A 22,500-nucleotide genomic window follows, 5' to 3' on the forward strand; every position below is an offset into this window, starting at 1 on the left:
AAGCAAAATGAGTACCAGCTTACTAGTAACAGGGGCACTGCATGAGTGACACAGCCACACTTCCAGAAAAGATTCAACCAGCAGCCACTGGCTGGATATGCAACAACAACATTGCTAGAATTCCAATAACATTGATGGCCTTGGTTTCCACAGTGTCAAGCTGAGCAAGGTGTGAAGCAGGGTAGCCAACCCAAGGGTGGGGGGGGGGGAGGAGCAGTACTCCATTAAGCTGTGGATGAAAGCCTTGTCAGTGGATAGGAGTTCAGGTGTGCTAAGGAAGGACTCTGCACAACGGAGGATGTCCAGTCTGCGACTGGCTTTGGAGGCCAACTTTGAAATTTGGTTTGCCCAAGAAAGATCATGACTGAGAGTGAGGGCCAAGAGTCTTCGAGAGGATTGTTAAGAAAGTAGCTGGGAGGGTTTGCCAGAATGGAGGAGAGAGTGTGAGATTTGTCAAGATTAACTGAAGTCCAGCTCATTGCACAAGGAGATGATATTTCTCTTTCCCCATACTTTAGGCAATGTAAGGAGACGGTGGAACGGTGGGTGTTGGGATCTGGAGAGATTATAATTGATGATCAAACCCAGATTTTTTTTTTTCAGAGGCAAAATGGAGCAAGTCATGCAAGGATGAGCAAATCGAGTAAAAATCTCACCAAAAGATTTCACATAAACAACGTGTTTCATCCAAAGACTTTTCTACAATTAAAAAAATTACAAAGTTTTCGTTTGTGGGGGGGATTTTACGGAGTGTTTTTCATCGGGTATTATTGGGTTAATATGACATTATGAAAAATTGCCTTATGTGGCCACCCTTTTGACAAAGATAAATGGCTATATAAGTCAGGTGGATAATTGCGTATTATATTTTCCATTAACCAGATTCAATGGAATTGTGGCTTCGGCATCCGCCCTCAGTCTGGGAGGTTGGTGGTTCGATTCTTACCATGCCTGAGTCATACCACAGACTTCAACAAGAAGGGCACTTGGTGGAGTGCATACTTCTGCCCCATAATGACTGATCCATGAGAACATATCTGGCCCAATACATTTTTGAAATATCATGCTATATATCGTTTTTGAGCCATATCTCTCGATGGTGAAGAATCGCTTTAAAAATTCTCGTCGGCGGATCCGATTCGGATCTTCACAAAAATCGAATTAATTCGTCGTAGTCACACACCCAACCTGTCCACCAAGTTTCATTCGAATCCGTACACAACTTTTTGGGATATCGTGCTTTGTATCGGTTTAGCCCGATCTCTCAATGGAATGCCTGGTGTTGGCTCAATCGTTCGGGGTGGTGGGCTTTGGATCCAAGGATCCTGAGTTCAAATCCCACTCAGCTGTTGAATTAATACCAGGTGGGGTTAAATCTGCCTGTTATCCTTCCGAGGTCGGCAAAATGAGTACCAGTATGCTGGTATACTGTGTCGGAATGGCGACTCATCCAGGATTGTATCCAATAAGCCAAGGAGACTGCTGAAGCAGCACCAACGCTCTGCACAGAGTATCTTCTCTCTTCTGATCTTCACCAAAATTCAGTCGTTTCTTCCTTGTCACACACCCAACATGTCCACCATGTGCACAACGTTTTTGAGATATCGTGCGATATATCGTTTTTGGCCCCATCTCTCAATGGTGAAGAATCACTTAAAAATTCTCGTAGTCGGATCCGGATCCTGATGCGAATCTTCACCAAAATCTAATCAGTTCGTCCTTGTCACACACCCAACGTGTCCACAAAATTTTATCCGGATCCGTCGACAACTTTTTGAGATATCCTCTACAGAAACAGACAAACACAGAAAGGGGTGAAAACATAACCTCCTTCACCTTCGGTGGCGGAGGTAAAAATGGTATGTACTTCTCCATCGCTTGATGGACAGCATTTAGGGATTAGAGGACAGCGAAACCATAGGGGGTGAGATTTCTCCTTAATTGCCGACCGACTGCGGAGAGAAATCACAAGATGGCGTCAACGGTACTCAGAGTGCACTAGATTAGTAGAAAGTTACGTCACTTCCCCCAAGGCCATCGGCCATCTGTGTTTGTCTGAAGTCAAGTCCGGTATTGTCCGCTCTCGCTGTCTGCGTGTAACAGATCCTCCATGACCATTACTACTGCTTTTTGCTGTATAAATACATTTATACCCAGAATGCTTAAATTTCCGAAAAGAATTGGAATTTATTTCACTGTTTTAATTCACTTACTTTGTTTTTTAAACTGTGCTAAATCCGCACAGCAGAACTGAGCAAGGAGAACAATATTTTGCACAAAAGCACGACATTTGTGCTCGTATAACCATATTTCCATCTGTCATCCCAGCAGCAGGGGGTTTCAGCGCCGCATCACACAATGTTTGCCCTCCGGTGCAATTTCTCTCTAATTTGTCTCTCCGCAGTTGATGTGATTCGGTTACACAGCGGACCGCTCCATGATCTACTATTGGCAGCATGCTGCTGAGGGAGACAAAACACCTTTGTTATTTCCTCCGAGACGTGATAACAGCAGGGCCAACTAACTAATGCTCTTACATGTATGCATTTAAAATCACACACTCTCATCAAATGAAGCCACGCCACCACGGGTAAAAATCCTGCTACTCGATTCATTCACCGGTGGTGATGGACCCAAAATATGTGTCAAATGAGGCTTTCAAACTTTGCAGCCATTGGGAGTCTCTCCCGTTAACTAGATGTGAGAGTGCCCGCTCAGTTCTTGAGATGCCGACCCATTATCACAGGTGAAGAAGCTCTCTCTCTCTCTCTCATCCCTTCAACCCTCCCAAACAACTCCAGGATGCATGTGTTCCTCCAGTAACCCTCTCCTGGTTAAACTTCCAAAAATCCAGGCTGAACGCACTCCTCAACTCCTTTATTCCTCCCTTCTCGATCCTGTCATTGGAACCACCTTCCAGAGGCTCTGCTATCCCACTCTTCCCTCAAGAGTTTCAAGCAGGCGGTTGCACCAGCATCTCCCATGTCACCCTTCCTCCACCCCCATCGAAACTCACCATCTTTATCCCCCCCATTAACCCTTCCTCAACCAACCCTCCTTATCGCAGGTTGTTGTGTTTCCTCTCCTCCTCCCTCTACTCTTTTGCTGTTCATTCCTTCCTGCCGCACTGTCAGTTCATCCGCATCATCACCATGCTCTTCCAATGGGCCTGATAATGTGCCCTGTGGTCTTGCGAAACAAAATAAATAAATAAGTAAATGAGCAAAAGACTGTGACGAAAATAAGATGTCGCTCGTGTTGCTGAAAAATGCTAAAAATAAATTGAAAAAAAAAACACTTCCTCTTTTCACAATGTGCTGAGATGAAAAGCAGTTGTTTGTTCCACTCGAAACGAGATAATAATCATCGACAACAAAACAGATTGCACGTTTTAACTGGAGGTGTGTTGCCAACAGAAAGAAAAACGGTTTTTTTTTTTACTCCAAATGAGAAGATTTGTAAAAAAAAAAAAAATATTCAAAGCAAGCGATGAACACTTTGCACAGTTGAGTTTTGATGGTGTGTTTTTTTTTCTTCTTTGGCATGCAAAGGAATTTTTGCATGGGAGAGACTGCCAATGGCTGCAAAGTTTGAAAGCCTCATTTGACACATATTTTGGGTCCATCACCACCGGTGAATAAATAAAATAAAATAAAATTTTCTCGTGAAACACCTTTTGCACTAATTCAAGGTCTGCGTCAATGCAGTCACAGAAAGACATCATTAAACTTACCTACTATCAAATGGATTGTTTTCCCTCCTACTTCCTTCCACCCATTTACAATGGCACTAATTTTGGAAATTGTGTGATGATGCTGATTTTAGAAACCGCCGCTTTTAGAAACGAAAAACCGCATTGTGGTTCCAAACCGGTTCCCCGTTACGAGGCATATAGCGGGTATACAGGGTGTTTCAAAAAAAAGTGGGCTATTTGAACGTTTTAGTGTAAAAAAAATTTTTTACAAAAAGTAGCAAGTTCAGTGATGCATTGAAGGAAACCATGCCATTTTAAAATGCAATTGACATTTTCAATGTGTGCTCCGACTTTGTTCAAGCAGGCTTTGATCAGCTCGGATCAGGTGTGGGAGTAGCGCGTCGCTGCGTCCACTTTCCGCCGGTACTCCAGGGGCCTCCGTCTGGCCATCTCCCAAGCAGATGCAGGCCCATCTCCATCTCCTTGAGATGCCGATCAACCTGCTGCAACCACCGGGCACATCATTAGCCCATTGGCCAATTCCACCCACAAGTTTCTCTCACTGAGAGAATCCTGTGAGCAGGATCAGCGTCAGGAAATCGAGCCACATGTCCATACAGCTGCAGCTGATGCTCACGTCAAAGACACGCTCACGGACTAAGCAGGTCACAAATCTCATTTGAGTCACTCTCAGCAACCGCTCATTGGACACAAAGTCTGACGATCGATAGCCAAGGATTCTCCGAAGAGACCTGATACTGAAGGAGTTAAATCTCTGTCTCAGATCTCTAGTCTCACATCCGAAAAGCAAAACTGGAAGCACCAAGGACTTGAAGACTCGGATTTTCGTCCTCTGCAAAGGTACCAACAACACCACACCAACAAGGCTAGGATTGTGTAATTCTCCTGGATTTAAGCTGCAACTTCAAAGTTGCTACAACAAGCCTGTGGCCGGTAGTGAGGAACTCAGCACTCCGGTAGACCCTGCGGTTCTGGATCATCCTCCAGTGACCATCCACAAGCACATGTTCAATCTCCTTTGCCACATCACCAGCGTTGGATTACCAAGTCAAGCAATGAGCTTGTGGGCACTGAAACCATGAACCAGCCACCCTATGTCCATGACTTCTTGCAAAGTCAAGGAACTTAATGCTATTCTGGTTCACAGTTCCACACCCTTGGGGACCAACACACATCTCATAACCATCCCTACCAGTTCCAGTCGACACATTCAAATCCCCCAAGACTAGAAGAGTATCTCGCCTGTGGCACTGATCAACTACAGACTCGAGTGTGGTATAGAAGGTGTCCTTCACGGTGAGATCACTTACATCAGTCGGAGCATACACAGAGACCAGGGAAACGACACCCAAGGAGTGACGAATCCATCGTCTCATAATACGCTCGTTGACCAGTGTTACCTCAATTATCATTGGAGTCAACTTATTGGACACAGCTACAACAGCTCCTTGGGCATGGTAACCATCAGAGCGGCCAGACCAATAGTGGGTGCAACCACCCGCCATGATCTCGCCACTATCTGGTTTCTGAACCTCAGAGAGTGCTACAATACCGATATTCAAATGCTTCATCTCAGATGATAACAGAGACAGGTGATCATCTTATCTTAGGGATAGGATGTTCCAAGCACCCACCTGGAGAGACCGCCTCAGGTTATCCCAAGCAGACCGCCATCTGGTGGACAACACCTCAGCACCACTCTGGCACACACCACTGCAATCCGACCCAGTAAGTTTACCCCATGCTTTTCCTCCTATCATCAAGGAATGGGGGTCCCGAAGGCTTCGCCCCAATCTCGTCATCCGGTAAGGTGCCCTGTGAAGGGCAGCAGCACCGGAGTAGGTTTGCGTAGGTTTCAGTTTTCTTTGCATGGAGTAGGTTTAGCGGAATGAAGTGTTTTACGGTGGCCAGAGTGCAAATCCTGCCACCAACCTCCTTAAAAATGTAACCGAACTGCAGGAGGATGTCCGCAGACACAGTTGGGCACTCGATATGGATGGCCATTAGCTCACAGGGAGCTCCTCCGCCCTTTGTGACTCGAAAATTCTCCTCAACTCGTCTGCAAGTGGCTGACGTGGTAGCCTGATGGTAGTCCTCCACCTCCTGCTTCAGGAGAACCAGGGTTCAAGGTTTATTGGCATAAACTTAACCTTTGGCAGCACCCCAAAAGGAAAAATCCAATGAATTTAATTCCGGACTGTGGAGTGCCCATTCATGCACTGTGGCCAAGCTGATGACACAATTTCCAAACAGCTTGTGGAGCAAGTCAATTATTTCACCTGCAGTTTGCGGTGGGGCACTATCCTGCATGAACCATGCAAGTCTGAGTTGGTTTTGGAGACAGTAGCTGAGTAAGATCAGCATGGAATTGGCGTAAGACATCGTAGTGCTGCTCGCTGTTGACTGTCACTATCTTACCATTGGCATCCTCGAGCCAAAACAGTCCCAGCATCCCCCAACTGGCATTCAATGCACAGAAGCAAGTTGATTTGGGGCCCTTGAGAGACAACTCAGACACCTCGTCAGGAGGCTCAGCACCCCAGAAGATGTTGGTGTGATTGTTGATAGCCCCATTCAAATGGAAGTGTTTTTTCACTGAATCAGAAGGAGTTGATCCGATTTTGGTACCTGCCCATTTGGTCACTGAACCAATCACACATTGTTACTCGGCCTGCCATGTCATTCAGTTCGTTTATGCCTTCCAGATATGATGTTGGGGTAGAACTTGAGTTCAGAAGTGAAAATGTGCCGCACAGATGACGTTGAGATCGTGAATTCTTAGAAATGCGATGGTGGGATTTCTTCGGACTTTCAATAGCAGAATCTCTCACAAGATCAATGTTCCCTTGGTCCTTGGTAACACTTCGTGGGCAGCCACTGTTGTCTTTATTTTGATGTTTCATGCTTCCATGTGCTTGGAAGTGCTCCATAACTGCTGAACGCTCCCATTGGAAGGTCCATTATGCGTGTGAACATTGTAATACTGACAGTATCGTTGGCACACCTGCACATAGGATTTGGTCTCAAACGACAAAGTCACGATTTTCACTTTTTGTTCCACTGTGAACACCATAGTTGACGTAGGGTCCTTCTGACTACTTGTTAGAAATGGCATCCCACCACCATCATAACCTGCAAGAGAAAAGGGTATAGCATTAGAAACGACAGAATATCAGGCTGCTCATATAGTGCACTTTTATGAAACACCCTGTATATACCGCACCAATGTCATCCACAAAACTGCGGTCCTCCGCACCTGCCTATATTGGCCTATGCTCTCATGGTACCTTTCATTGCACCAGGCTTCACACGGTGACGGCAAACTGCATTTAGATTCTGCAAATATCTTGGCAATAAACCTGGAACTGAAGCATACTTCACAAGGTAGTGGTGGTACCTGGTAAAAGCAATTTGATCCTTCATGCCCATGCCATATGCACAACCCAATGCCAACAGTACCCCCTCACACAGGTAGTGCTAGCCCGAATACGATGGCCAAGTCTTTTTGAAAGATACCTTAGGATCATTAACACCCTTCACCTAAATGCACTTTGGACAGCTGGATATTTGTGCCTATTTGATGGAATAGAAACACCTGCTCCCTTCGGGAGCAGCCTGGGTGGGGGGTGGTGGAGGAGTTGCCGGCTGGGGCAAATATATGTTTGACCCATGGCTAATAATCCCCCCCTGTCTGCAACAGGGGTCAATCAACCACTTGCATTTTGGCACGTGCACAGGTGAAAGTCTTAAGTGCCACCTTTACACGTTTCGTGTAATCTTATGTATACAATAGACCAGAATTGTAGATTTCCCTGAAAAATACATAAATTTGCATGTTGCATATATGTGTGTATATATATATATATGTATAGAAGAAATTTTCTCAAGCTGGAAATCATGATGTTCAATGATTATTTTGAGTGGGACTTGTTTGATATTTGCATAAATTATATGAATATGCAAATGCTATAGCATTTCCATGAATCAAGATTAACGAATGTATAGCAAGCATACAAAATATAAATAGGGGACCTCATCAAGTGTGTGTGTGTGTGTGTGTGTGTGTGTGTGTGTGCGTGTGTGTGTGTGTGTGTGTGTGTGTGTGTGTGTGTGTGTGTGTGTGTGTGTGTGCGTGTGCGTGTGCGTGTGCGTGTGCGTGTGCGTGTGCGTGTGCGTGTGTGTGTGTGTGTGTGTGTGTGTGTATGTGTGTGTGTTGTTCATGACATGTCACAAATTTTGTGCAACTTTTCAGTATCTCTATTCTATTTCAATTACGAAGTATACAAATCGTGAGTTCGTGCAAAACAAAAAAAATACCTTGAAGAGGATGTAGGTGAAACCTCTCAATATCATAATTGAACATTGCTGTCAGATCAAAGCATAATAATTCCATGTTTACATGAAAGTGAGACTTTATCACTGTTATTGTCAGATCATGCACTGCAGCATAATAGTACGAGAGACACCTGAATGGTAAGTCCGACTTGGACATGTTTTGAATCAATACGTGCACAAGACTCCGGGGAAAGAAGTCACGAAAGGAGAATTCGAAATCGCAGCGCTTGCGAAAAAATAGCGAAAAATGTCCACGAGCATCATCATGTTCGGGTCGACCTTCCTCACCTCCCCCACCCCCCCCCCTCCAGTGCAGTTAGGGTTAAAGATTGAGTGGCATCGTCGTTGATGCTACCTCCGACATCTGCTTGCTACCTCCACCACCAAAGGTGGATGGAAGTTATAAATACACCCCTGTCTGTCTGGCTGGCTGGCTGGCTGTCTGTCTGGCTGTCTGTCTGTCTGGCTGGCTGTGTCGTGGACAGGTTGGGTGTGTGACAAGGAAAAAATGATTCGATTTTGGTGAAGATCCGGATCCAGGTGGAATAGTTTTTTTTTAATTTTCTAAGTGAGTCTTCACCATTGAGAGATGGGGCCAAAACATGATATCTCAAATAGTTGTGGACGGATTCGGACAAAACGAGGTGGACAGGTTGGGTAGGTGAGAGGAACAAGGTGATTAGATTTTGCTTCAGGTTGGGATCCACGTCCGGCCTATCAATGGGATACAAAATGTAAAATGTTCAGCCTGGCGGAGGTATACCATTGTAATTTGCTGTATATTATTTTTGCCGAGCGACTCATCCTCGACAATAAGACATGATGGTGCATGATGTATATCTGTGGAATGGAATCAGACACAAATTAGGAAATCCTGTTCTTTCTGCTAATCCTATTGCTTTCCAATCCCAAACTTCTTTCCATGTCTTCTTTGCAGATACTTTTCCCAACTCTTCATCGGTACTTCTGATTTCTCGTTCACCCCAAACGGCTTTCTGACAAGTCCAAGCGTCCTGGTGAAGGTTCTCAACAAGCAAGGCACGTGGGAAAAGGTACGGGTCCAGGTTAAAGGTGAAAGGTCACATGTTTTTAACCTCTTTGAAATGTCGATGTGGCTTACTCATTTGACATATTCTTTTATTTTCATTTTATTCACTCGTTAGAATGATGTTCAACAACTTCTCCGTCGTCTACTCATTTCTTCAGAGATCAAGAGATGGATTGAATATGTTTCATTTCGTCAAAACATTGATTTCAGGAAAACCTAGTCAGGTTATCAAAACCTAATAACTGCACAACGAATGCAAAAATAAACAAGAAATCATCTGAAAATGCAAAGCCTGTCCATCCATCCCTCCATCCATCCATCCAATGACACCATCCTCTGTGCAGAGCGTTGGTGCTGCCCAAGCAGTCTGCTGGGCTATTGGGCACAATCCTGGACAGATCACCACTCCGACACAGTATACCAGCAAGCTGGCACTCATTTTGCCGACCTCAGAAGGATGACAGGCAGAGTCAACCCCACCTGGTATTAATTCAACAGCCGAGTGGGATTTAGAACTCAGGATCCCCGGATCCCAAGCCCACCACCCTAACCATTAAGCCAACACCAGACATATAAAGACTGTCTGCATCCACTTTGTACTCGAACTAAAATGTTACGGTCTGGACACACGCACACTGAATCTCAATGGTGAACAATTGGATTTTGATTAAAACATTGATGGCTGGTCTACCATTACACTGATGACGTCATCCTTACAAGCCTTTATTCCCCATTGGGAGTGAAATGATATGTGCCATGTTTCAATTTTCCCGACCAGCGGTTTCAGAGATATAATGTTTTAACCTTTTTGTGTTTTATCCAATATGGCTGCCGTACCACGTGACATATGACATCACAATTATCATCAAAATATTCTCCATTGGGGGTCGCTCCTACCATGAACATTTTGGTTCAAATTGGACGAGTGTTTACTGAAAAAAAAATGTTTAAAAAATAATAGAGTAAAAAAAAATGCCAAAAAAGAATAAGAAGAAGAAGAAGAAAAAGAAGAAGAAGAAGAAGAAAAAGAAGAAGAAGAAAAAAAAGAAGAAGAAGAAGAAGAAGAAGAAGAAGAAGAAGAAGAAGAAGAAGAAGAAGAAGAAGAAGAAGAAGAAGAAGAAGGAGAAGAAGAAATAATGAAAATTATGTTGACAAAATTATAAATTTCTCTTCTCCATATTCTCATAATATAGGTTTGTTGGAAATTTGCTGACAAAAGCTCCAAAAGGTTTCGGCCCGGACAGACGGACAGACACACAGGCACACAGCAGTGACTGAAAAACCCCGTCTTCTGCTGCGCAGGGAAGGGGCGGGGCTAATAATCGGGTTGAACCCATTGTTTGAGCAATTAAAAACATTTAAAATCTCAAATCATGCACAGAGAAGGACACTTTGGGCTGACATGATGGTTTACAGGTACGCACACTCACCTCTACGCTGTCTAGCCTTGCTTTGAATCCTGATCCAGCTATAAACTGTCATCCTGGTGTTTCACAAGCAATTTCATTCTTCAATGTGTGTGCCGTCCCGCGGATGGACATTAAGCTGGACGTCCCGTCTGCCGGTAATTGTGTTGTTAAAGATCCCACTGTGTCCATCGTGAGGAGTAGGCGAGCTATAGCCAGTACCCTGAACAAAGTACTAATTCTTACCTATCTGACTACCTGTGTTGGAGTGACAACCTATCCAGGATTCTAATCCTAGCCATAGGCACTGCTTCAGCGGCACCGGCGCTCTGTATGGAGGTGTGTGTGTGTGTGTCTGTCTGTCTGTCTGTCTGCGTAACTACTCCTTGGATCACAGGAAGCCATTGACATAGATTGTACCAGTGCCATATATAAAGAGTCTGGCCAACTGGCTAGGCAGGCGCCATATTGCATCCCAGCCAGCATGACGCTGGCGATGCGGGAGCATACGCGCGGTGCGATATGAATGGGCATTTTCCTTCTCACACAAAAAATAATGGGAGTTTTGACTTCAAATTTTGAGCTTTGCTCGAAAACAAGTCGCTCTACAAGATGGTGTATTCTGGATGCTGATAAACCCACCCAAAAATAACTGAGGTGGCATAATACCGCAAGTCGCATACTGAGGACGGACTAATCCATTTCTTTACTGTACAAGATTTCTTGCCTGAATCTATGGAAACCTGTGTATCGCACGAACCACAGAGGCTAGAAATCTAGCGCAAAATTGACCAGTTCAGCAAAGCCAACCATGGTTCGGAGAGCTCCTCATGATGATTTAAAAGAAACATGACCCAGAATTACAGAGTACAAGATTCATAAAACCCCAAAACCAAAAAGTAGGGTGGATGGCTAGAGATGGCCAGGACGATATCTAGAGATAGATGTACAGATGCACAGTGAAAAACTTCATCAGTCGCTTCGTTTTCAGATTGTGGCAGTCGGGAATATCAACTGAGAAAGCTGACAGACGGACAAGTTTTTCAACCAGGTTATGCCCATTCAACTGGTCCTGCACCATCCTGAACTGCTTCTCTCCTTCTCTGAACAGCTTGAAAGCCTCGTCACTGCAATGAGTCAAAGCACCTTCTTTGTACTCCTTCAGTCTTGTTATCGCCTCATGACTGCCCTGCGAAAGAGACTTTCGGCGGTCCTCCGCGGCTTCCAGGCAAGTGGTGTAATGTGTCCAGGATTTGGAGACGGAGGAAATACAGTAGCCAGCCCGGTAAGACAAGCTGCTCTCTTGGGCTTTGCTGAGAGGATCAGGAGGCAGCTCTCCAATCAAATAGCTGAATGTGTCCTCGTCACATTCGTCTGGTGTCGCCGGTTTATCTTTCGGAGTGTCGAGGAAATCCGCTAAAAATGACCGGTCATCCTCGAGATAATTACCGGATGTGGGAGACTTCAGAAATTGCGCCACCGTTATGAGCTTCAGAGTCTGTCGGAATTCCAGCGCGTTTGGGACAGGATTCTTGAATCGGACGCACCAAAACAGGTTCTCGAGGCAATCCTGCGTGAGTCTGGATGTGAGCACAAAGTGGTGTCCCTTGGCCAGCAGTTCTCTCTGAATGTCGAGCACAGACGAGGTCGATAATATGACGCCGGATTGCCACGGCTTCCACGATTTGCCACATTCTATCCCTCCGAATACCACCAGCATCTCTTCAAGGTGCCGGATCGCCTTCTCGTAAGCACACGTATTCGCTTTACTGAGCGCGGTGGCGGGGTGATGGCTGGACATCAGGTCGAACCAGGTGTTCATAAAGTCCAAAAACCAGGCAGTCGTTAGGAACGCGTTGTCAAAAACTTCGTTTTGAACCAGGTCGTGCAGTCCAGCACTGACCGACTTACTGAAAAAATTCAATGCCTTTCCCACTTTCATTTTGTCGAAATGGGTGGTGTTCGACACCATTTCCATGCTGAGATTGGGCGTCAGTTTCAGATCGTCATTGACCTGAAATGTCACCAGTTCCTTAATTGCCCCCAGGCTGACTACATTTGAAGGCAGATCATGCCTGGAGACGATATCAGCACAGAGCTTGAATTCGTTCCCATTCACCAGACCCGCCTTGACATTCTTGATCAGGTGCGGTACGTCGTACATGAAGTGTAGGAACCTGCCGTCAGCGCATGGGTGGGGAATTTGATTGACTGTCACTGCGTGCTTCGAACTAACCAGTCCGAAGTTCTTGAACATTGCTTGATTGGCACTACCCATGTCACATGTGACTGCGTTGACGTGGAGCCCAATGACATGAGCCCGCTGTATGATTTCAGTCACAAGTGGCTGTAAGTAGGCTCCCTTCACCAAATTGCCCGTAAAATGATAGGCAATTGTTTGCTTCCATCTGGAGGTGATGCCAGCCAGCATGAATACGAGGGCATGAGTTGCAGTGCCACCATGTCCTGGCAAAGTTACATTTCCGCGCAAACTACTGGATGATCTGTCGAACTGCAATTCCACTTCAATTGTCATTTCATCCAGCGTTAGGCAGCACTCACGCTCCGGTTTCTTCATGGGAGCAACCTTCAGCTGAAGGAAGTCGAACACTTTTATAAAGAATACCAGGTTCCATCGCAATAACCTCCATCTTCCGTCGTAACGAACGAAGCGATGGCAGCGGCTGGTGTTGCGACAACAGGACTTCGTAGCCGGTACTGCCACATGCAAAGCGGAGTTGCAGAGCCTTCTTGTAGGTTTCTGCTGACCACTGAGTACCCCTTGTGCTGAGACGAGACAACTTGTTGATCTGATCGAGGTTGAAAACTTTCTGGACATTCGCCTTCAGAGTGACGAGCTCCCTGGCTTGTTTGCGTTTGTCCCACTGTGCCGCATGTAACCACCACTTGAGAGAGACCACTTTCGCCTCCACTGCTGCGATCTTGGCATCGTAGTCAGGACCCTGGTCGGTTTCAGCCAGCGTTACAGGGGCATTGGAGGCAAGGTCAATGAGTTGGACATCTTGGTTATCGTCGTCATTCGCAGGCATGTCTTGTTTTGTGTATGTGTGATCTGGGACGGGCTCCTTCTGTGGTGTTGTCTCGTCATGGGGTCGTTTCCTCGGCTTCCTTTTCATGACAGGCACAATATGTGGGAAGACAGTCGGGATGGTATTGTGCTTGAGTGGTCTTGAACCATCAACCCTCCTGTTTTCATACTGACCGTCGTCGAAATGCTTCTGAAAAAACAAAAAAACGGAAAATTGAAGTACGTGTTGACACTCAGTTCGAAGTCAATGAAAGTTTCCAAATACAATTTGCAGTCGAGAATCCCGGACGGGAAATTCCTGAGATTCCCGGTCAAAATGTGGGAACGATTTCCAGAGAAACGTATGCCGGGAATCCTGGGGAAATATACATCAGATAAAGATTAGAAATTAAAAACAGTTTGCAGCTGCAGTCATCCAGCAACATTGTCAGTGCATTTTGTTCCACTTGATGACCGCCGTCAGTTGAAGGGATTGAATTTTACGGGAAAACTACAAACACTATTTCCTAACCTAATATGGATAAAACCAATGTAAGAAAGTTACTTACGGCTAGTGGCGTGTATCAGATCAGATATATTGCAAATCTGGTGTTGACTACTTACCGCACAAAGGTAGGCATTGTCGTGTGGAGTCCAGTTCTCCCTTTTCACATTTACGGCCCAACGACGACGTCTTTCCGGGTCCCTGGGGAGGCGGTGCATTTTCACGCCTTGCCCGGGACGCACAGAACACCATTGTGTCATCAAAAAAGTCAAAATCTGACGATAAAACGTGAAAAGACGGCGAAAACTATTCTAATTTCGCTCCAAAATTCACTCGTGTTGAGATGGGCTGCAACATGGCGCCAGCAACGCATGTGACCGGGTATTGACCAATCAGAGCGCAGTATGATCGAGACAAAAGTTGGCCAGACTCTCTTGATATACGGCACTGGATATACGGTACCATAGGCTTCAATACACGTACGTGTTCAATCCATTGCTGGGTAAAGAAAGGGAAAACCATGATGGGGCCAGGAAATGAACACCGTGACAGAGGTGAGATGAAAACCCAAACAAACCTGACAATGGATATGACAATTTCCATCAAGAAGCGCAAAACTTCCTTTTGCCCAAATACAAAGACTGCAACCCCAGCTGGGTGTGAGAATTGTTGGTTAGAATCGAACATCGAACCTTATCGAACGGCTTTTCTACTGAGAAGGCCGTATGTTGACGAGGAAAGGATTTCTAATCCATCACACCAACGAAACTACTAAAGGGAATTTGAGCTGGTTTTCCATATGGAGACTTTCGACATGTTTGAGTTGTTAAGCCGACCCCTTCGGATTGATTGTCTTCGACAAGGTGTCCTGTGACGTCATTTTGACAATCCCACCGACACCTTTTAAAACCAATATATAAGATGAAACCAGTGAGCTGCAAAGTTATTAATCCCCTCCCGGTTTCACTGTTAGGGACTATAGGTTTTCTGTCCGTCTGTCCGTCCGTCCGCCCCATTTGTGGTTTTTCTGACTTTTTTTCAATACCCTTCAACGTATTCAACTGAAACTTGGCATCTGGCTTTATTATGACAAGTTACAGAACAAGTTCGACTTTCAGGGCGTTTCATCAATTTTTCACAGAGTTATGCCCTTTTTGGATTTAGAAAATATCACATTGGTAAATGGGACATGTATCAAAAAGCATTTCTCCTTCTTGCTTGATATACCTCTGATGCTTTGTTAATGAGAAATTTCCTCCCAGAGATCGGGTTGATGGGTGTTCGATGCACGAAACAACACAAAAGAGATGACGTCGCTGGTGCACAAAACCTAAACTGTGCATCAAACCCATATTGGTGCTTCACATGGAGAATATCAAGTTGTGCAACAAATTTCAAAGAATGAAATATCTTTTTCTGGGTTTGCTGCAGATGATGTCACGTGTGCCTGCAAATGTAATTGCTTGTTACTTGCGAAATCGAAGATCCGCAAGTATATTTGTTTCCTGAGTACGTTTGGTTGTCTTTCGGTCACTCACAGGTCACAATGTAAGTCCAAACCAATCTTCACGAAGCTTAAGCAACTGATCGAGTTCGATAAAAACTGGAAGCCTATTGTATTTGAGGTCAATAAGTCAAAAGGTCGAGGTCACAAAAGTCAATTTTCATTCAATTGACTTGAAATTTGAACAGCGTTTGTACATTGGATCACTGAATCAGTTCACCGCAAATCTTAACGATTGATTTAGCCGTTTTGACTTGTTGACAGTTTCCATGACAACAATTCCATCCCCATTATAATGAAATGAGGCTTTTTGTGATTTTATTATTGCCATATCTCAAAAAGTTTTCCAAGATCTCAAGTTGGAACTTATTTACTTTATTTGTAGTATGTGTAGTTAGTATATTAGTGCTGCAGAATGGTGGAAGTATTGTGCACTTTTGGTGACAAGCATGAAACTTTGCACAGTTGTAGTGTTTTACCTCCTGAACAATATTAGATATGGGGCCAACTGAATTTTTTCCAACATGGCGGTCATTTTCAAAATGGCCGCCGCCATGGGCGAAATTACTGATACAACCATATAAATGAATATATTTCCTATGATTGGTTGGAAAATTGACCAGAAATGTGAAATGTCACTAACTTTTACCTTAAGTTTCACATGTTCTTCATTTCTTAACCAAGATGGCTTTCAAATTCAAAATGGCTGCTACATGATAAAATGATGACAAACATATGAACATGTAATGTGGTAATTGTACCATGCATCACAGTTAACATTCTTCCAGTTAATCTGTGTATATCGCACGCATTCATCCATTCATTCATCCTTCATTTTCTTCTTTCAGATCAGTATCTCCATATCACAGTGCATGCTGTTGTTAGTTGTAGAAGCTGTGGTGGTGGAGTAGTAATCAAAATACCAACAATGGCTAAATCCTTCAAGAATTTAGACCCCAGACAACGTCCAGAAACTCCTTCAACATCTGAATCATCATCGCTGATAGATTGGACAAAACGCATTTTGTGTCAAGAGCCATCAAAAGAACCACTGCGATGCCCAGCTGATTCAAAGAGGACTGATATTGACATTGGTACACTTTATGATAATCTTGCAGGTAATTTGATAAGATTCAAAGAGGTTCAGTCTTCCAGATAATATAAACTTATCAAGGTTAGACAATGGAACAGGAGTTGCTTCAACTCTTAAGTCTAATGCAGCTCAATGGCACAAAAAATGCAAGGATAAGTACAACAATACCAAACTTCAATGGGTAGAAAACAGGAAAAAAGAAAAGTGTGAAACCAACACACGTCCACCAGACGGCGGTCTCCTTGAGTTAACCTGAGGCGGTCCCTTCGGGTGGGTGCCTGAAATGTCCTATCCCTAAGAGAGGATGATCACCTGTCTCTGTTATCATCTGAGCTCAAGCGTTTGGACATCGGGATTGCAGCTCTCTCTGAGGTTCGGAGACCGGATTGCGGCGAGATAATGGTGGGTGGTTACACCTACTATTGGTCTGGTCGCTCTGATGGTTACCATACCCAAGGAGTTGCTGGAGCTGTGTCCAATAAGCTGACCCCAATGATAATTGAGGTAACACCGGTCAACGAGCGTATTATGAGATTAAGGATTCGTCACTCCTTAGGTGTCATTTCCCTGGTCTCTGTTTATGCTCCGACTGAGGCGAGTGATCTCACCGTGAAGGATGCATTCTACGCCACACTCGAGTCTGTGGTTGATCAGTGCCCCAGACGAGATACACTTCTAATCTTGGGGGATTTCAATGCATCGACTGGAACTGATAGGAACGGTTATGAGGTGCGTGTTGGTCCCCATGGGTCAGGAACTATGAACCAGAATGGCACTAAGTTCCTTGACTTTGCAAGAAGTCATGGACTTAGGGTGGCTGGTTCATGGTTTCAGCACCCACAAGCTCATCGCTGGACTTGGTATTCCAACGCTGGCGGTGTGGCAAAGGAGATTGACCATGTCCTCATTGACGGTCGTTGGAGGATGATCCAGAACTGCAGGGTCTACCGGAGTGCTCAGTTCCTCAATACTGACAACAGGCTTGTTGTAGCAACTCTAAAGCTGCACCTTAAATCCTGGAGAATGGTACCATCCCAGCCGAGGCTGGATGTTGCCAAGCTCAGGGATGAGAGAGTAGCTGAGGAGTTTGCGAACAGGCTGAGTGGACACTTGGGGGGTCTGGGTGCTTTGGGGAGTCCTGAAGAGTTGTGGAGCGCCTTCAAGACCACCGTCCTTGATGTTGCCGGTGGATGCCTTGGAGCTCACCACAGGGCAAAGAAGAATTTTGTCTCTCAAGGGACACTGGATACCATTGACCAGAGTCGCAGGGCCAGGCTGAATGGCAGAGCTGAGCTGTTCAGGGAGCTGAGGCATAAAACTGTACGTGCACTGAGGGTGGACAAGGAGGCCTATGTGCGAGGAATCTGTGAGGGGGTAGAGCATCACCTGTGGACAGGTGATTCTCGTCCCGCTTACAGGGGAATTCGCGCATTACGTTCATCCAAGCCCATCCCTCGGAGCACTACAGTTCGAGCAGAGAGTGGTAGGCTCTTGACAGAGGAGTCTGAAGTGAAGGCCCGCTGGGCCAGTTACTTTGAGCGGTTGTACCAGGCTGATCCCCCAACTGTCAAGTTGGACGTCAAGGGTGTTACAATCCCTGTTGCTGACCCTCGAATCAACTGTGGTCCACCTACGCTTGTGGAAACACGGGCTGCGGTGAACCAGTTGAAACGGGGCAAAGCTCCAGGGATCTGTGGCATCCATGCCGAACTTCTCAAGGCTGGTGGAAATGCTGCACTCGTGTCGTTGCATGCAGTTTTGTGCTCTGCCTGGAACACAGGCATCATCCCAACTGACTGGAAGAGGGGCCTTGTTGTCCCTCTCTGGAAAGGGAAGGGTGATCGCCAAGACTGCAACAACTACCGAGGGGTGACGCTGCTCTCAGTGCCGGGCAAGGTCTTTGCTCGGATTATTCTCGATAGGGTTCGCCACCATCTGCTTGAGCACCAGCGTCCAGAGCAGTCAGGCTTTACACCAAAGAGGTCAACGATTGACCTTATCCTTGCACTTCGTGTCCTCACCGAACGCAGACGAGAGTTTCGGCAGGGTCTGCTTGCAGCCTATGTTGATCTCTGTAAAGCGTTCGATTCAGTGAATCGGGATGTCCTCTGGAGGATTCTTGGTCTTCGTGGGGTGCCACCAAAACTGTTCGATCTGATGTCTGAACTCTACTCTGGTACTGAGAGTGCTGTGAAGTGTGGTGGTACCATCTCTGACTTATTTCCAGTTGTTACTGGAGTTCATCAGGGATGTGTACTTGCCCCCACACTTTTCAGCACTTGTATGGACTGGATTCTAGGGAGGATGTCGGAGAGATCAAGTTGCGGTGCGTCATTTGGGAATGTCAAGATCTCGGACCTTGACTTTGCAGATGATGCAGTCATCTTTGCGGAGACTTTAGACATCCTCTTGGGGGCCCTCGAGGTGCTGAATGAGGAGTCGGAGCCGCTGGGATTACGGGTTTCTTGGGTCAAAACTAAGATCCAGGCTTTCGGTGACATCTTGGATGCTGCTGTCCTGTCTGTGTCTGTTTGTGGTGAGGATGTTGAGGTCGTGGAGAGATTCACTTACCTCGGCAGTGATATTCATGTCTCTGCTGGCTGCGAGTCAGAGGTCAATAGACGTCTGGGTCGGGCCTGGGGAGTCATGGATTCACTGGATCATGGGGTGTGGCGCTGCCGGTACCTGTGCGGGAGGACGAAAGTCCGAGTCTTCAGGTCCTAGGTACTTCCAGTCTTGCTCTATGGGTGCGAGACTTGGACTCTGTCCAAGGATCTGAGACGGAGACTTAATTCCTTTGGTACCAGGTTTCTTCGGAGAATCCTTGGCTATCGCTGGTCGGATTTTGTGTCCAACGAGCGGTTGCTGAGAGAGACTCGGATGAGATTTGTTACCTGCATAGTCCGTGAGCGTCAGTTGCGGCTGTATGGACATGTGGCTCGTTTTCCTGACTCTGATCCTGCTCACCAGATTCTCTCAGCGAGGGAGTCTCATGAGTGGAGGAGGCCAGTGGGTTGACCATGTGCCTCATGGTTGCAACAGGTTGACCATCATCTCAAGGAGATGGGGATGGGCCTGGCATCTGCCTGGGGGATGGCCAGACGGAGGCCCCTGGAGTACCGGCGGAAAGTGGACGCAGCGACGTGCTGTTCTGGCACATGCTCCCATACCTGACCTGACCTGTGAAACCAACAGTGACTCGCCAAAAAAGAAAGTCACTCGCAACAGCAGTGGTGGTGCAGCCAGAACATCGCAAGACACTTGCTTCTTTTGTGGTGAAAAATCAGATAAACTCCAAAAGGCATCAATAGAGAAACGAGACAAAAATGTTCGGCGATGTGCAGAAATTGTGCGAGACCATACATTAGTTGCCAAATTGAGTGCTGGAGATATGATGTCCCAAGATGCAATGTACCACAGCAATTGCTTAAAAACACTCTACAAGAAAGCAGAGTCAGTGAATTGCTCTGACAGCGGAGAAAGTTCTTCTGATAAACAACTGCACGGCATTGTCCTGGCAGAGCTGCTTTCTTATATTGAAGACTGTCGTGCAGAAAGCATGGAGAATGACGTAGCACCGGTGTTCAAACTTGCAGATTTAAATCGGATTTACACTTCAAGACTAAATGACCTGGGAGCAGACACATCTACTCGAGAACACTCGACCAGACTGAAAGAACGAATATTAGCCAACATACCAGACTTACAAGCCCACAAGCAAGGCAGGAACGTTCTTCTTGCTTTTCAGGATGACATCGGACTGGCGCTAAAGAGGGCATTTGAAAGTGACTTTGACGAGGAGGCTATCGTGTTGGCAAAGGCAGCAGAAATCGTTCGTAAGGTCATTCTGAAGCTTGAAAAGTCTGTATTTATGGGGAAATTCTCCAAGGAGTGTCAGCACCAATCAGATTCTAAGTCTCCGACGACCCTCGTTGGGATGATAATGGGTGGATCAAACATAGTGCAGCAATCAAGCAATGCCACTGATACTCAGGCAACACTAACTGTCTCGCAGCTTATACGCCAAAATGTCATAATTCGACGTCTTGAAGGATCCACCTCTCACTACCACAGTGTGGATCGTGAGACACCCCTGGCTATTTACGTCGGACTCCTCATCCATGCCAGGACAAGAAAGCGTGAGTTAATTGACAGAATGTATTACCTTGGGCTCTCCGTATCATATGACAGAGTACTTACCATTTCAAAGGATTTGGGTAATGAAGTTTGCGCAAGATATGAAGCAGAAGATGTTGTTTGTCCTGCAAACTTACGCCATGGTCTATTCACTACAAGTGCAGTTGATAACATAGACCACAGTCCTACTTCCACGAACGCTCAAGGGGCATATCATGGCAAAAGAATATCCCTCTTTCAGCACCCGAACAACGATGTCCATGGAGTAGAGAGAGACACAGAGATCCTCCGGCAAAGTGAGTCTAAAGAGAAGACTTTATCAGAATTGCCAGAGGAATACACCAGCATACCACCGGCTTCCCGACATACAAAAGAACCAACAGTACCAGAAGTTTCGGTTCTCCCGCCTGCTTCATATGAAAGAATGTATGCAGCACTGCAGGACAATGCCAGGTGAGTTCAATATGTTCTAGTCGTAGGACCTCGCTTATTGTGCATCTGCCAACACTTATTTTTATTTATATTTCAAATACTAGTAGATTATTGTGAATGTGAACACTGAACTGTCGCACTATTTGTGCCTATATGCTTATTTCTTGTTGCTTTATCGGTGGCTCAGTCATGTGAAAGACATAGTTGAGTCTCATGACAACACTGTGCAAGATATGGAGGTTGATCTCCTAAACTGCTTAAGCATGGCGGCCATCTTGGATTTCTGCGCCATTTTTAAAATTGTTGCATTGTTGAAATATGCAAACATCAGTATAGAAACTAACTATGCAATATCACGGTTAAAGAGCATGAAAAATATGAAATTAGTACATTTGAATATTATAAACAAGTCAGAAAGCAGTTTTTTACTTAGTGGTGGCCATTTTGAATTTACCGGCCATCTTGGAAAGAAACTGAAATGGCCCCATATCTAGAAATGTTCAGCACATTAAAAGCGACATCTGTGCCAATTCTCATTCTTATCACCCAAAATGCACAATTGGTCTGTTATGTGGCACCATTCTGCAGCACGATATGTGAGTAAAATGTGCTCAAAAGTCAAGGCCATTTGAAACATGTCAAACACCTATTATGCCTCAGTTATAAAACCGTGAAATCTGAAACGTCTATCAACTAATACTGTACTGACATCCCGGTTTAACGTCCATCCGAAGGACAGCACACACATTGATGTCTTCACCTGCATGTAGAAACACCAGGATGGACAATTTACAGCTGGGTAATTGAGATTCGAGCCCAGGCAAAACTGCTCAATGATGAGTGTGCCAACCTCAAGCTTATCCTGCCATTTCATTATGAAATGTTAAATCGAATTGGATAATATTATAATTTCAAAATGTAGCTTCTGATACTCCGATTAAATTCCAAACGTTGTGGAATAATTTGGGATAATCAAATTTGCTTGATATGAATGTTTCGGGGCAATGAAAGGACATTTCAACAGGACATCACGGGATGAATCGGAGTGTAAATTACCATCTCCAATGTTTAATAGAAAATCACAAATTGTATGAGAAAACGGCTTTACCTTCCTACAATGTTATTTTTGTGGGGAACAATGGAAAATTCAATTGAAACATTCCATCAAGTGTTGCATTATCGGCCGAGAGGGAGAAAACCATTTTGAATTGGATTCATGGAGAGCTGTCAACATAACAAGAGTTTCATTCGGTTATATTTATTGGGATTTCATGAGGTTTTAATGATTTTATCCCAA

The 22,500-nt window shown here is 45.3% G+C and overlaps 2 protein-coding genes across 3 annotated transcripts in view; both read left to right on the forward strand.

The window, feature by feature from the left end:
* Positions 1–22,500, forward strand: part of LOC147010090 (protein FAM200C-like) — a 527,036-nt gene that overhangs the window by 277,987 nt on the left and 226,549 nt on the right. The window lies entirely within an intron of this gene.
* LOC147010092 (glutamate receptor ionotropic, NMDA 2B-like) overlaps positions 1–22,500 on the forward strand; it is a 244,428-nt gene that overhangs the window by 102,523 nt on the left and 119,405 nt on the right. The window contains exon 4 of the mRNA XM_085862546.1: positions 8,988–9,102. Within this exon, the coding sequence (XP_085718672.1) occupies positions 8,988–9,102 (115 nt within the window). The remainder of the gene's footprint in view (positions 1–8,987; positions 9,103–22,500) is intronic.

This window comes from Eptatretus burgeri, chromosome 17 (genome assembly GCF_056783735.1).
Source record: "Eptatretus burgeri isolate ZD-2024b chromosome 17, Ebu_testis_v1, whole genome shotgun sequence".
Classification (NCBI taxonomy): domain Eukaryota; kingdom Metazoa; phylum Chordata; class Myxini; order Myxiniformes; family Myxinidae; genus Eptatretus; species Eptatretus burgeri.